Source organism: Lytechinus pictus, chromosome 5, assembly GCF_037042905.1.
Source record: "Lytechinus pictus isolate F3 Inbred chromosome 5, Lp3.0, whole genome shotgun sequence".
NCBI classification, from domain to species: Eukaryota; Metazoa; Echinodermata; class Echinoidea; order Temnopleuroida; family Toxopneustidae; genus Lytechinus; species Lytechinus pictus.
Window position 1 is genome coordinate 8,219,400 of NC_087249.1, and position 15,208 is coordinate 8,234,607.

A 15,208-nucleotide genomic window follows, 5' to 3' on the forward strand; every position below is an offset into this window, starting at 1 on the left:
AGAGTGTCCCGCTTTTAGGTCTAAAATCTCAATTTTCTTCCTCTCGCGCTTCGCGCTCGCATCAATTGTTCAGTTACATACCTATCCCATTTATTAATACAAAAAGTACTTAGAATGACAATTTTTTAGGTCGGAATGTCAAAAAAAAAAATTCTCGCGCTTCGCGCTCGCATTATTGAAATATATACCGTCTTCGTGGGTAACTGTAAGCAGTCCTTAACAGGTCCCTTTTCGATAATGCTAGAACAGTTAATAAAAAATTCTGCTCGCGCTTGGCCTTCGCAGTAACCATCTAGTTACATACAAATCTTGTTTAGGATCACACATAACATTGCACAGAATATTACATTTTCAGGACAAAGTACATTAAAGTAACAAAAAAAAACGCTCGCGCTTCGCGCTCGCACTTTTTATAAGGCTTATGAGATTATTTCATGTTTATGTTGTCCTATAAGAATAAAACTAAGAAGTGACTGATCGGGGGAAATATTATAGGTGAAGATAATTTCGGGCCCCGTCCCATATTGGCGAAAGTCGGATCCGCCCTTGTGACACATACACACACAACGGAAAAAATGGTGCCCCCCCCCTGAAAAAGCAAGGACCCCCCAGTGCCCCCCAAGGAAAAAAATCCTAGCTACGCCACTGGTTGTAAAACACCCGGGTAAAACACCCATAAAGGCAAAATAATATATTTTTATCGGCAACATATTTGCATCACATCACCATAAATTAAATACATCAGAAAAGGCGTATACCCATTGAACCTCGCCAGAATGGGCTTGCCCAAAAATTTCAAACACAAATTTCTTTTTTTCCCCGAAAGTCATCACCGCTTGGAAGTAGGCGACTTTCCCGCCCCAAAATATTCTTATTCCTACAATAGTGCAATCCGTCACGAACACCATGCACGATTGGCCTTTGATAACTGATCTCCAAAATAGTTGAACCATATTCCAACACTTTCTACGATCAATACGATCGCCTTGACTGATCTGATACTTTCTGATACGATTAATTATTCCGCGATTATATGCCTCTTGGAAGCGGGGGGGGGGGGAGCTGGGGATGCGGCATGTATTATTTTCCATGGGCAGCACCCCCTGGAATTCTGATAGGTGTCAAATTTGAGAAATGTATGGAATGACCAATGATTTTTTCTTTTGCTTTGTCAATTTTTTTTCTGCAGGTAACCCCACCAAAAAAAAAAATCGTGACAGTGTGAACTGAGCACATTTTTTTTTCAATCATAAAAAATGATTATTATATTATTTTCCCCATGAGTTGTGAAATTTTGACACGCCGGGATCTCCTTGGTCCCAATCCCAATATGAAGAATACATTTCCTCGGCTATAAAACAACAGTTATCATTCGTTTTTCCTATATTTATAGCAGGAAAATGGGAGTCCCAATTCCCGGTTCCACTTTCATTGCTAAATAAGTCTACGTTATGCCAATCAAGATGTGAGTGATGTCTTTGTCCTGCTCACGTCGCCACGCACCATTCACATTTTTTCAACAGTTGAACTGCTCGTGCACACACTGTATGCGTGTATCCCGGAGGCCTATCTTCCTCTCATTTGTTGCAATAAAAGTTCATCTTTCCATCTATTTTTAATTGTTTATTGTTTATTTAATAAGGGGTAGCCCATTCAACAACAGCTCCCATGGGGCGCCCCTATCTATTATTCGTCATTGGTATCCATTTGTCTTTGTCCATCCATTCTTGGGGTTAGGCCTATACATTCATCGGATGATCCATTCATATATATGCCTATTCATCCATCTATTCATTATTTCAGTCATCCATCCATCCATCCACTGATGGATTGATTAGGCCTATAGGCTACCCCCACCCTCCCCATACTGGAGAAATACTCTGCGACCCATTCTCTGGAAATCCTTATTGATACACGTTTCAAAGCAGACGTAAATCCCCTCGGACGTTGCTTCTCCAAGTTTGCTTAGTCTTCTTTCACGTACTTCGTTGCCCTGTTTCAAACGGCATGACTTGTAAAGTTCTGTTGTAAAACATGCCGGTCGGCCCCCGGGGTCGGCTCCGAAATTCACCCTCTGCATACCTAGAGCGCAACGGTTCTACCATAGACCATAGCGCCGCGCAATATGGAATATACTCAACTTCTCATTACTCCACATCTAGCTACAAGCTTTCTTGTGTGGCTGCAAGAATAAGAGTTTTCTGAGAAATCTTGCCCCTTACGTCTACCCCCCCTAATTTTGTTTTGCTTTCGCTCATGACGCCTCTGCTCTAGATCTGCTTGTAAAGATTGACCAAATAAACACTGTATTCTAAATTTGCAATTTGATGCATTATGGTCGCATACACACACTGTCACGGTCTACACGATGTAGACTACGCTACATACTTCGCATCAACAGGTTTCTCAGCTCACCTTTTGACCTCGCAAGTTCAGTCTAAACAACGAAGAATAATCCTACTTTCATGTCAATACTGTGTGTCCTCCATGGTCCCATCAACTTTTATCTTCCTTTTATGTTTTACTATTTTGTATCCCGCCCTGGAAATAATCGTTTTTCTCTTCGCCCTTCCCTTTCTTCATACTCGGCCCTAGACAGAATGGGGATGGCCGTCTATATATACATGTATATACATATGAAAATTTTTCATCTCGCTCTTTGCGCTCGCTTCAATAATGTTTAGTTAAAAATTAGATGACAATCCTGTTTATGATTACCACATGTGCTTAGAATGTCAAAATTTTAGGTCAGAATATCAATCACTTGGGCTTAAAAAGTGATTGATATTCTGAACTAAAATTCTGACATTCTAAGCACTTTTGGTAATCATGAACAGGATTGTCATCATAGATATCTCTGATTGTCATCTACCTAACAATATTGATGCGAGCGCAAAGAGCGAGGTGGCCGTCAAATCAAACTCGGCCCTTGCCCTTCTTTGGGATTCTCGTATCTCTTTTAGTCTTGGAGTACTTTCAGATTCATGACATTAGATTCCGAAAGTAAGCCGTATTGGGCAATCCTTCGCTTCGTCATTCACGTTCGATAATCCTTATTCACGTACGATACAATCATGGAGCTATAGCTCCATATAATATGCTTGTCCAGTGTGTGCTATCGCTAATAGTGGATTATGTTTAAGGTAAACGTGCATGCAGAGCGCAAGCATATCGCTAGCTAGTCCACCTCCTGGACTGTTGGTATTTTGTACGATACGACTACCAAACACAACACACTACATCCCCATAACACGCATACACACACCCCCTGAATAGTCACACGAAACTACATTCTTTTACGGGGAAAGTGAATCAGTGGGTTAGATGAATCACTGGGGGTAAGTGAATCAGAGGAGGGCGTGTGTGTGTTGGTTATGTGTGCGCGTGGGGGTACCGGTACGGTCCGATAAGGTTTGCCCCTGGTTTGCCCAATCAATAAAAATCGTCCAGGACGTGGACTAATCGCTAGCCGGCTAGCATCGGCTCATTGAGCTTGCACGCAACGTTCGGTGTTTGCTTCTACTCAGCTACTTCTGCACACAGCGCTGCACTTTGTTGATACGGGGATTTCTTGATACGGCGCATGCGCCATGACGTATTTCATCAATATGCATGAGGTTGTAATGAATATGCATGATTCGAACGGTGTTCTAATATCAATTTATTTGTTAACTCGAGAGGGCGGAAACAAAATATATCGGTTAAACGATATATTATAATATATATTTCACCCCTCAATATCATGAAAACAGAAGAGTTATACCAATTTCTTTTGAGTGATAAAGTAGAGCATTGATATAGATATTTAATGAAAATAATATCTTTACAATTGATTCACTGACCTTGTCTGAGATCAACCAATCATACACTATACCTTTAAGTTTTTGAAATGACATCCTAACTTAGAAAGTATATGGACCTAGTTCATGAAACTTGGGCATAAGGTTAATCAAGTATTAGTGAACATCCTGCTCGAGTTTCAGGTCACGTGACCAAGGTCAAAGGTCATTTAGGGTCAATGAACTTTGGTCAAGTTGGGGGTATTTGTTTAATTACTATCATAACTTTGAAAATTGATGGATCTAGTTCATGAAATTTGGACATAAGGTTAATCAAGTATGAGTGAACATCCTGCCTGAGTTTCAGGTCACATGACCAAGGTCAAAGGTCATTTAGGGTCAATGAACTTTGGCCAAGTTGGGGGTATTTGTTGAATTACCATCATAACTTTGAAAATTTATGGATCTAGTTCATGAAACTTGGACATTAGGTTAATCAAGTACCACTGAATATCCTGTGCGAGTTTCAGGTCACATGACCATGGTCAATGGTCATTTAAGGTCAATGAACTTTGGCCGTGTTGGGGGTATTTGTTAAATTATTCCTAACTCTGAAAGTTTATGGATCTAGTTCATAAAACTTGGACATAAGAGTAATCAAGTATCACTGAACATCCTGTACGAGTTTCAGGTCACATGACCATGGTCAAAGGTCAATGAACTTTGGCCATGTTGGGGGTATTTGTTGAATTCCTAACTCTGAAAGTTTATAGATCTAGTTCATAAAACTTGGGATATAAGAGTAATCAAGTATCACTGAACATCCCCTGTGAGTTTCAGGTCACAAAACCAAGGTCAAAGGTCAGTTAAGGTCAATAAACTTAGGCCATGTTGGGGTAATTGTTGAATTGCCATCATAACTTTGAAAGTTTATGGATAGAGTGAATGAAATGTGGACATGGGTGTAGTTGACAAGTCTTAAGTCACCGTTCAAATGTCATTTATGGTCATTGAACGTGGTATTATGTCATTATATGAATGGTGTTTTTGTGAATGATTATTTTATTGTAGTTTTCAAAGTTAGCACTGCTGCTATATTAAATCGCGTAATGCAGGCGAGACTGCCAGAGGCGTTCCACTTGTTATAGCGCTAACGTTCGCTGATGTGTGTTGCTTTTGATAAAATGAATGAACAACATTGCAATGTGTAGGAGCAGCGCACAATTGATTTCCGCTGTCCATCAGTGACAGCGTGTTTTACGACCGGCTTGATGGGCGTCAGCTGCCAGCGCTCTGTTTATAAAATGATTAGTGGTGACGGTCTTCGGCCGAAAGGTGGGGATTTATTGAATGTCCATTTGTAATAGGTCCATGCTGCAACCATCCTGCCTGTGGGGAATCTACAGGTAGGACTATGGTATGTCAATGCTGTACGGAGCACACACTTTAAAAAATCATTAAAATATCACTTTTGTGACCAAAATTACTAATTTCCATACAGTTGCAATTTATTTTTCATTAGTATAAATAGTAACTTGGGAATAATTTTTGTATTCACCAGAGCACTCAAAAACTTGAATTTTGGGCATATTTTTGGTTATTTTTTTTGGTTGCAGTGAACAAGTGATTCACTCCCGCATTATGCTCAGAGTCCTTGTCGCATAAAGGCAATCTGGAAGAATGCCTTTGGCTTTATATTGTATGTGCAAATTCAGTGCATTTGAGTTTTCTATTTTTGTTAAATTATTTGTTGATATTTTGAGGATACAATCCTAAATTTGCGAGAAAGTTCGTGAACTCAGAGCAAAACCCCAAATTTATTCATTATTAGCACATTTATCGTCGATCCCGCTTCTTAAATCTGAGCTAAGCCGTTTCGTGCTGTGGAAATTGGCGCAGATTCCACATTTTCAAGGGCAAAATTGACTTTTCAAGGGAATTTTGGAGTTGAAATCGGGACTTTTCTGTGATGAGTGTTACTTGTCTGTATATGATAATGTGTATGGTGTTTTTTTATGCTTTTAAAATAATTTTTGTCTCTTAAGTAAATTGAGGTGGCCTCAAAAAATTTTCTTCGCCTAAAACATTGCTAGCATTGCCAAAATTTTCTTGCTGAACTTACATTAAAAAAAAAAGTTTTGATCAAGCATTAACTTTTGCAAAGAAAAGTCAGTTTTTTATTTTCTCAAAACATGCAGAATGATTATGAATGATCGTCATATTTTTACAAGTAATAATTCATCACCTGCCTTTGGAAAATGGGTTTCAAACCATTACTTACTTGCAGTTATTCCTAGTCATGTGTGACTGATACAAACAAGTGCAGTGAGAGACACTTTAAAGAATAATTTTGTATTAGTGATTATTACTCTGTGCATCTCCAGTAGTCCGGATCTGGCTTTTATCATGGAAAACAATTACGCAATCATTAAGCCGATCGCCAACCAGGCAATTGAAAATGAAGTTTTAGTGATCGGCCCATGACTACTTCTATGCAAATGTTCTATTGTCTTTTTTTTACTCCTCATGTTCCAATGTATGTTTATAACTTTTTTTCTGCAGAGACACTGGATAGCTGGCCACCATGACAACTTCTTCTTCTGTTACGCCGGAGAGCTTGCGCAAGAGACTGGGTCAGTTAACAGGCGCACAAGACAGTATACAGTCCGTGTCATATTGGATTATTCATCACAAGAATCACTATCGTCAGATCCTGGATTGTTGGTTTGATATTTACAAAGATGGTAAGTTTTATATTAAGGGGCCCATTTCATGAGACCTGTTATAATGGCAAGTTTGGATTAACAGTTTACTGAAATAATTCAATGTGATTGGCTGATGGCAAACTTGTTCGAGAAATGGTGCATTTGTCATTATAACAAGTGATTATGAAACGGGACCAATCTTCAGTCATGGGAGAGATGACAAATTCGTAGACAAATTTGGGTCCAGAATATATCACCTCTCACATACTGTAACACATGGAAATTAATATGAATATGTTTGGGCAAAAAATATGGTGACTGATACCTCAAGCTGTTTGTAAGTGACTAACATGCAACTGTGGGCTTGTTCCTATGTTTATGATGCATGTATATCCCACATTATCCTTGTCGTCCAGTAAAGTGCAAGTGACACTGAACTGACTGAAGTCACTGAATTGATCAACTAACAACACACCTTTTAATATACAAATACCCGCTTGCCAGCATTGGTCTCTTATTCTTTAATTATCTTTTGCATTATATGTTTGTTTTGTTTCATTGTAAATACTCTTTTCCTCTTTGTGTAATGCACTTTGTATCTTTTAAGAGAATGCCCTGATGAGGCCTGATGCATCCTAAATGGAACAGTGTATTGTAATGTGTTCAGTACATCAAAGAATACCCGAATTGGTAGACTAGCTTAGCCTTGGTATTATAGGAGTGCCTTGAGCTATAGTATACTGATCGTACTGTATATTATTATTATTTATTTCTGAATGGTTAGAAAGTATTCTATTTATATTAAGCCTGAGTCAAATCGATTTTAAAATCGGTGTTCGATCGATGTCATCGAGCGCCGGTGCAGATTTTTGCAAAATCGGTGCATCGAAAAAAAGAAAAAAAAACGTCGGCCGGCCGATTCGTTTGGTTCACACAATCAATCATCAAAAATCAAAATAACAGTAATGTCCAACTTGACTATACTACTTACTTGATTTATTTTGCCCCCAAAATGAAACCGATTGTGTAATTATGATGCCTATTCACAATTTTGAAGTTTATTTCGATCATAGTTTGAGTCTTACTTGTCTGCTCGTGCCGAGATAATTTATGCACGATGAATTCATGAATGGAAGTCATCGCCATCGATCGTGCATGCGCAGTACTGTGCTTTAATCATACTAGAAAATGGCCGGAAATTTACGCGATCAACGTAAAATAAATCTTGCTTTCATGAACAATATTAATATCATGACCATAGAACATTATTCAATCGTAATATTTAAAAAAAATTTGCATATGATAATCATTAATATGAATTAAGAGCTTGATGTGAAACGTTTGTATTTCGTTTCAATTTTCAATGACGGACATCACATGACGATCGACTTGAGCGAGTGCACCAGGAGTGCACTTGTCTAAAAAAAATAATTATCACGTCAGGATTGATTCTCGAACATTGTCAACATGCAAAAACTCTTTTCAAGATCGTAATATCACCATATAATAACATTTTACATGACAAAACAGAGAAAATTGCGTTTGATATTTTTTTCCCATCAATTTGAAGCTAGTTTGTGCCCAACTTTGGGCTCTGATCTCATGAATGGAAAATATGTCATACGTCATCGAACGCGCATGCGCATTGTGCTTCTTTTCTCGGAGCTCGGAGACGTCGTCCAGAGATGGAATAGAAATAAAGATAATGCCAGTATAATACTATTAATTCTTCCATATGAACATAACATACTTTGCTGACATCGTCATTATTTTTAGTATATGGCCCTAAAATCTTATCAAATCGTAATAATTTAACATCCAATAATAATTTATATGAATTTAGAGCTCGATCCGAGACATTCGTATTTATTTCGATCGCATGCTCATGCCTACGTCTGACTCTAAAATAAAGAATGTATTATCAGGATTAATTCTCAAACATCGTCATAACTCATATTCCACAATATTTCCTCACAATCGTTATATCAGCATTGAATACCAATTCAAATGACCATCCAGAGAAAATTACGTATTTATTCCCATCAATTTATTTTGAGCTCATTTTGGATCCAACTACCCCGCCAACTACACAATCTCAGGCAAGTTACAGCACTCTCCCCTGGTCGTACTTGTTTGCTGGTGCTGGCAAGCATGCCTGTCGTTTCGGGAGAGTGATACGGGGCTGGTGTGTGCGAGTGCTAGTTGACCGAAAATCATTCGGAATCGACTCTGCGTGATTCATGTCTTTGATATTGTTTTATTTTAAACTTATATGTTGTCATCTGCAAATATCATTGTTGGCGATATTTTGGGAAGAATTTTGCATTGGTCCCAGTCCTTTTTTGTGTTTTGTGATGATGGAAAATACAAACGAAATTTGCTCCGTCATCTGCTTGTGCAACGCTCACCTGACTAGCGCATACCGTCAGTGCATGCAGTGCGTGCATAGCGCATCGACGCGACGGCCGGAGCAAAACAAAATGACTCGATTTCCCCGCCTTCAAAATTCGATGCATCGATGTTCGATCGAATTAAAGCTGTCGAACACCGGTTTTCAAAATAATCGATATGACTCAGGCTTAATTTATATCATTTTGTTGACAGCCAAATCTCGCATGAAGCTTACCCTCCTGTATCTGGCCAATGATGTGATTCAGAACAGCAAGCGGAAGGGGACCACGGTCTTTGTAGATGCCTTCAAGAATGTTTTAGAAGATGCTGCCAACCTCTGCCAGTGAGTATGAATGCAAGAATGTTATTTCTGTATTATCTTTTTTTGTATAGGGACTAGGCCCAAATGTTTCTTTCCGGAAAAAAAAACGGGTTTGGAAATCTCTTGTCATGTGAAAATTTAAGGAACTTAAGTTTAATATTGAACTGGCTAATTTTCAAGTCTCTGGCACTGTCAAGATTTAAATATCTGCATTTTTTTTCCTTTATAAAAGCAACATCTCAAGTATAGATTGTAGAATGAACTGAAAATTTCAGGAACTTGTCTTATGTAGCTTTCTGATGTATCAAAGTCAGGTGTTTTCAAAGTCAGGGCTTTCTTTATGCAGGCTCTGAGGAATCATGTTCTCAGGTTGTCTGTGTTGCTTCCTCATGTATGCATGAGTGAGTAAAAACAAGCTGAGGAAAAGGGTACCCAAAATAATTAGCTTGACGCTATCTGAATTTCAAAGAGAAAATCATGTCTCAAAAGTCCAATACAGATATCTGCTCTTTCTTTATTAATATGATAGCTTATTTGAAGAAAATGTTTAAAGGGATGGTCCGGGCTGAAAATATTTATATCTTAATACATAGAGTAGAATTCACTTAGCAAAATGCCGAAAATTTCATCAAAATCGGATAACAAATAATAAAGTTATTAAAGTTTAAAATTTAGCAATATTTTGTGAAAACAGTCGTCATGAATATTCATTAGGTGGGCTGATGATGTTACATCTCCACTTTCCGTTTTCTTATGTTATTACATAAAATCATAATTTTTTCATTATTTCATACATGTGTGAATAATATGTCTCCCTTATAATGAAATAAGTTGCAGCAATAAATATCTAATGCACTAAATCAGTTGTCAATCCAATTTGTCTAGTTCTTGGAGGAAAAAATTTGAATAAACTTAATTTCATATAATAAAATACAAAAGAACAAGTGGAGATGTGACATCATCAGCCCACCTAATGAATATTCATGACGACTGTTTTCACAAAATATTGCTAAACTTTAAAATTCAATAACTTTGTTATTTGTTATCCGATTTTGATGAAATTTTCGGCATTTTGCTCAGTGAATTCTACTCTATTTATTAAGCTGTACATACTTTCAGCTCGGACCATCCCTTTAAGGAATAACAAAGTTCTGTTTCTTTATTAATAATGCTTGAAAATAAATATGTTTTTCAGGCTAGTTGTCTGATTTACTCGGTACTCAACACTGTTTTGTTGACCATGCGTTTTCTATGGCAGGCAATCAGTGAAGACGCATGTAGTTCATGAAATACAGAAATGCAAGCATTATTTTAAAGAAACAGAACTTTGTTATTCATTGGTCATTTCCTTTCATTTTGTCTCAAATTAAAGAGCAGTATTGTAAGAAAAACATTTTACCATCCGCCAAGTGATTGTTTTTATAATGATGGTCATTTGTCCATTTTATTTGTGGTTAAGTTATGATAAAGATAAATTTTTGAATATCATACCAGTTAAAGGTATGTGAAAATGAAACTTATCCATTAAAACAATATCACAGAATCAAGGCATCCCTTATAAAATACAAGCATACAGCATCAGCAAATTCCTATTTTCTGACATATCTCTTTAAATTTTCATATCCGTGTGCACAGAGATGACTCGATCAAAAAGAATGTCTTACGACTTTTCAAGATTTGGGGAGAGAGGAGCATTTATGAAAAGGACTTCTGTGATAAACTCATTGCAGCTGTAGGAAAACAACAACGTAAGTTACAGTGTCCTTATATATTTTTTAAAGGTTTTCTGAGGTTTGTATGTCCAGATTTATTACATATTGGGTTTTCACGAGGTATGATGTTTTGGGGTTGTCCGTCTATCTGACCCATTTTTTGTTGCTGTGATATTTTTAAATTCTTTGAACGGGTTATCTTCAACCTTGGCTTGTGTGTGTATGCAGGAGTCATGAGTTATGAGGATTTCAAGGTCTAAGGTCAAAGGTAACAGCTCTTGGTCATTATTAGACCAAAAGCTTCAGTCTCTGTATCTTGGTTGTTACGCTGAATTGCGTTGGCTCCACACACCAATACATAGACTGAAGAGTTGTTGACCCATATGTAAAAACAACGTATTAGCAGTAACGTTAGGTCTAACATTCGGCAGAAACCCGATTTTCTGATATTTTTTTGTACATAAAATGTCACGTATTATAAAAAAGAAATTACAGGTACATCCAACTTTACAAGAAAATATATAAAATTCAGAAATAGCGTACCTTAGAGCGCAGTTACCGCTAATTCCTTTCAAATGATCAAAATATAGTCATCCTCGATCCTTTCGTTGGTCATTGTAGTTGCCATCTTGGATGTTGTACACTTGTAATCATCCTTACAGACGTCTTTACCAGTGGCCATATATCGCTATTTTTGCCGCTACGTTGCGCTTGTTTATGTGGTGCGTTCGGAATTTGTTGCTTGCATTTATTGGCCAGGATATTGAAAATGCTAATCGGAAAGCCTTCATAAAAGCCTAACTCAACAAACGTAGAGGGCAGCAACACACGTCTGCCAGTTTTTCCTCTTCGGCAATACATTTTTTTGAATAATGAATAAATCCTTGGTAACGTATATTTTTTAATATTTTCTTGGAATATCAAAATTATATCAAAAGAAAGATTAGAGTCTAGATATCGAAAATAGTGGGCCATCGTTCAAGATAATATAATGTCATTTAGACCTAAAAAAAAAAAAATCTACACAAAACACTATAGGCCCAAATTGGGCGACATGATTACACATGCGGGCTCGCACTAACGTAGTACCGTCGGTGAATGGGGATGATAGTAAAATGTCAGAAATTGTTAAATAAATCCCCAGAAACGATGGTTATTCCTGTCTAGGTCATTATATACCAGAAAATGGCTAAAAATTCTAATTATTTCAACATGTATAGAATCATGAGACAAATTCAGTATCAGACTTAGCTTGCGTATGTAGGAAGAAAACCGTAGGTTGGGGGCATATGGCCATAAAGTCCTTAATATGACCCATGCTTGATGTACAGTCATTGTAACTAGCATCCGTTGCGATCTGATTTTCTAAGAAATTGTAATAGCATTTGATGTTAACATTCCAACTCATGAAATCTTAACAATCAAAGTTCCAAATAGTGGTAAACTAAAGTCAGAATTTCAATCTATTTTGAGACTCCCTGTGGAATAACAGCGAATTCCATTCCAATTGTAATGATGTCATCTTTGGCTGCGACTTTACCCAGACCACAAGGCTTGCAGCAAAACAGAATTGCATGTATGATTTTAGTATTCCAGGCTGTTCCTAGCATGATGCCAAACTTTAAGTAGATTACTTTTACTTCTTAATACTTCCATAAATATTCAACATGTTTATTGCAAAATCGATTTGTTGGAAGATACCCTCCGCTTTATTTGTGTAGTGTGCATTGGGCATTACATGTAGGAATCGTTTGACAGGTCAGTTTTAATTGACTTGTATTTTAGTGTCATCTACCTGTCAGGGTGCTACATAACTTTTTTGAAGCACTTGCCCAGTCGGGCAAGTAAATTTTCAAATAGTTAGAAAATACTTGCCCGAATATAGATTTCACTTGCCCGAAAAAATCCTTCAAAACAAAGTTTTATTGCTTCAAAACAAGTTATAGCCTTATAGTTTTACATACCATGCCATTGACGGCTTTGAAAATACATTTTTCATCATGACTACTGATGTACCTTGTAGTTGTATTCCTTTTTTTAAATGATTTTTATCTTGAACATCATGACAAAATAAATGGTAAATATGCTCTTTGATTAATTTCCTAATCTCATATATTTTCCATATATTTTGGAAGGGACTAGGACACACAATAAAAAAAGGGGATATGACTGAAAATAACCAGAGAAAAAAAAATTAGAGAGGGGGAGAGAATGAAAGAAAAAAAAGTAAGAAGAAAGACAGAAAAGACGAAGAAATAAAGGAAGGAAGAAAGAAAAAAAAATAAAGAAAGAAAGAGAGAGAGAGAATGGCTGCGGGGAAGAGAAAGATGGAAAGAAAGAAAGAAAGAAGGGAAAGGAGGATGGAAAGAAAAAAGAAAGAAGGAAAAAATAGGGGAAAAAATGAGAGGAAGAGAAAGGAAGGAAAGAAAGGAATGAATAAAAGGAAAACAAAGAAAAAGGTAACAGAAAAAAAGGAAAAGGGAAAGAAAGAAAACGAGAGAAAGGAATTAAAGAAGGAAGAAAGAAAAGGTATAAGGATAGATGGAAGGAAGGAAAAAAGAAAAAGATACAACGAAAGACAGAAAGAAATGAAGGAAGGAATGAAGGAAAGAGATGAAGGAAGGCAGAAAGAAAAAATAAGGAAGAACAGAAAGGATGGATGGAAAAAAAAAGAAAGAACAAAAGACCAAAAAAAAAGAAAATCAGAAAGAAAGAAGGAAAGAAGGAAAGAAAGGAAGAAAGAAAGAAAGAAAGAAGGAAGGAAAGAAAAAATAGAAAAAACTGAGGGGAAGAGAAAGGAAGGAAAGAAAGGAACAAATAAAAAAAGAAAAAGAAAGAAAGAAGGTAGAAAGGAAGAAAGACAAGAGAAAAATAAAAGGTAAAGGATTGATGGAAGGAAGGAAAAGAGAAAGAAAGAAAATGAGAGAAAGGAAAGAAGGAAGAAAGAAAAGGTACAAGGATAGATGGAAGGAAGGAAAAAAAAAGAAAAAAAGAAAAGAGGGATACAACAAAAGCCACAGAAAGAAATGAAGGAAGGAATGAAGGAAAGAGATGAAGGAAGGCAGAAAGAAAAAGTAAGGAAGAAAAGAAAGGATGAAGGAAAAAAAAAGATCAAAAGAACGAAAGACAGAAATAAAGAAAAACAGAAAGAAAGAAGGAAAGAAATGTGGAGCGTTGTGGCCCAGTGGATTAGTCTTCGGACTTTGAAACAGAGGGTCGTGGGTTCGAATCCCAGCCGTGGCGTAATTTCCTTCAGCAAGAAACTGATCCACAATGTGCTGCACTCAACCCAGGTGAGGTAAATGGGTACCGGTAGGAAGTAATTCCTTAAAAAGCTGTGTGCGCTATGAACGCCTAGCTTAGCCGGGTAATATAGGAGCGCCTTGAGCACCTAACAAGGTGGATATGTGCGCAATATAAATACCCTATATTATTATTATTATTAAATAAAAAAAAAAAAGAATGAAAGGGATGCATGAAGAAAGTAAGGAAGAAAAAAAGACAGGAAGAAAAGGTAAAGAATGGATGGATGGAAGGAAGACAGTAAGAAAGAATGAAAGGAAGGGGAAAAAGAAGGAAGGATTAAAGAAAGAGGTAAACAAAGGTTGGATGGAAGGAAAAAAGAAAAAAGATAGAAAGAAAAGAATGACAGCTATAGTAACAGAAAAAATGAACAAAAGAAGGAAGGAAATTTAAAGAAATAAAGAGAGATTCAAAAGAAGGAAAGATAGGCAGAAAGAAAGAAAATAGAGAGGAAGAAGGCTCAAACTATCCAGTCATAAATAAAGAAGAAAATTAATCAATTTCCTTGGCTAAAAAAAAATAGTTACGAAAGAAACCACGTTTATCAACATACATGTACACACAAATGCATATGTGGGACTGTCAAACGATGTATTTCAGTGTGTGCGATACAGACGATCATTCGAAACCCGATCTTTTTGAAGCATAACAGAAGTGAATATTTCTCCTTTTACTGCTTACAAATGACAGAGCTACATGTACCCCAATTTTTAGGAAATATGGACATTACAAGAATTTTCATTGGTAAGAAATGTGAATTTTGACAGTTCTGTGGGAGATTTCTTCCAGAGCAAACTTCGTTCGTGCAGCACCGTACTCCGTAGAAACTTAACTACATGCATCGGCTGCGTGGACTGGGTGATAGCTAGCTAGGTATGCTAGACTGCCATTGATTCTGTGTGTGTGTGTGTACGTCTCTGAGCTGTGTGTTTCTTGCAGAAAATGGCGCAAATTTTGCAATTCGAATTATAAACTTTTTTGAAAGAAGAAATACTG

At 36.9% G+C, this 15,208-nt stretch overlaps 1 protein-coding gene across 1 annotated transcript in view; it reads left to right on the top strand.

Annotated features, from left to right (window-relative positions):
• Window positions 1-6,344: 6,344 nt before the first annotated feature.
• The window catches only part of LOC129261851 (regulation of nuclear pre-mRNA domain-containing protein 2-like), a 35,508-nt gene continuing 26,644 nt past the window's right edge, over window positions 6,345-15,208 (top strand). Inside the window, exons 1-3 of the mRNA XM_064099752.1 lie at window positions 6,345-6,523; window positions 9,089-9,218; window positions 10,833-10,945. Of these exons, the coding sequence (XP_063955822.1) occupies window positions 6,364-6,523; window positions 9,089-9,218; window positions 10,833-10,945 (403 nt within the window). The 5' untranslated portion in view covers window positions 6,345-6,363. The remainder of the gene's footprint in view (window positions 6,524-9,088; window positions 9,219-10,832; window positions 10,946-15,208) is intronic.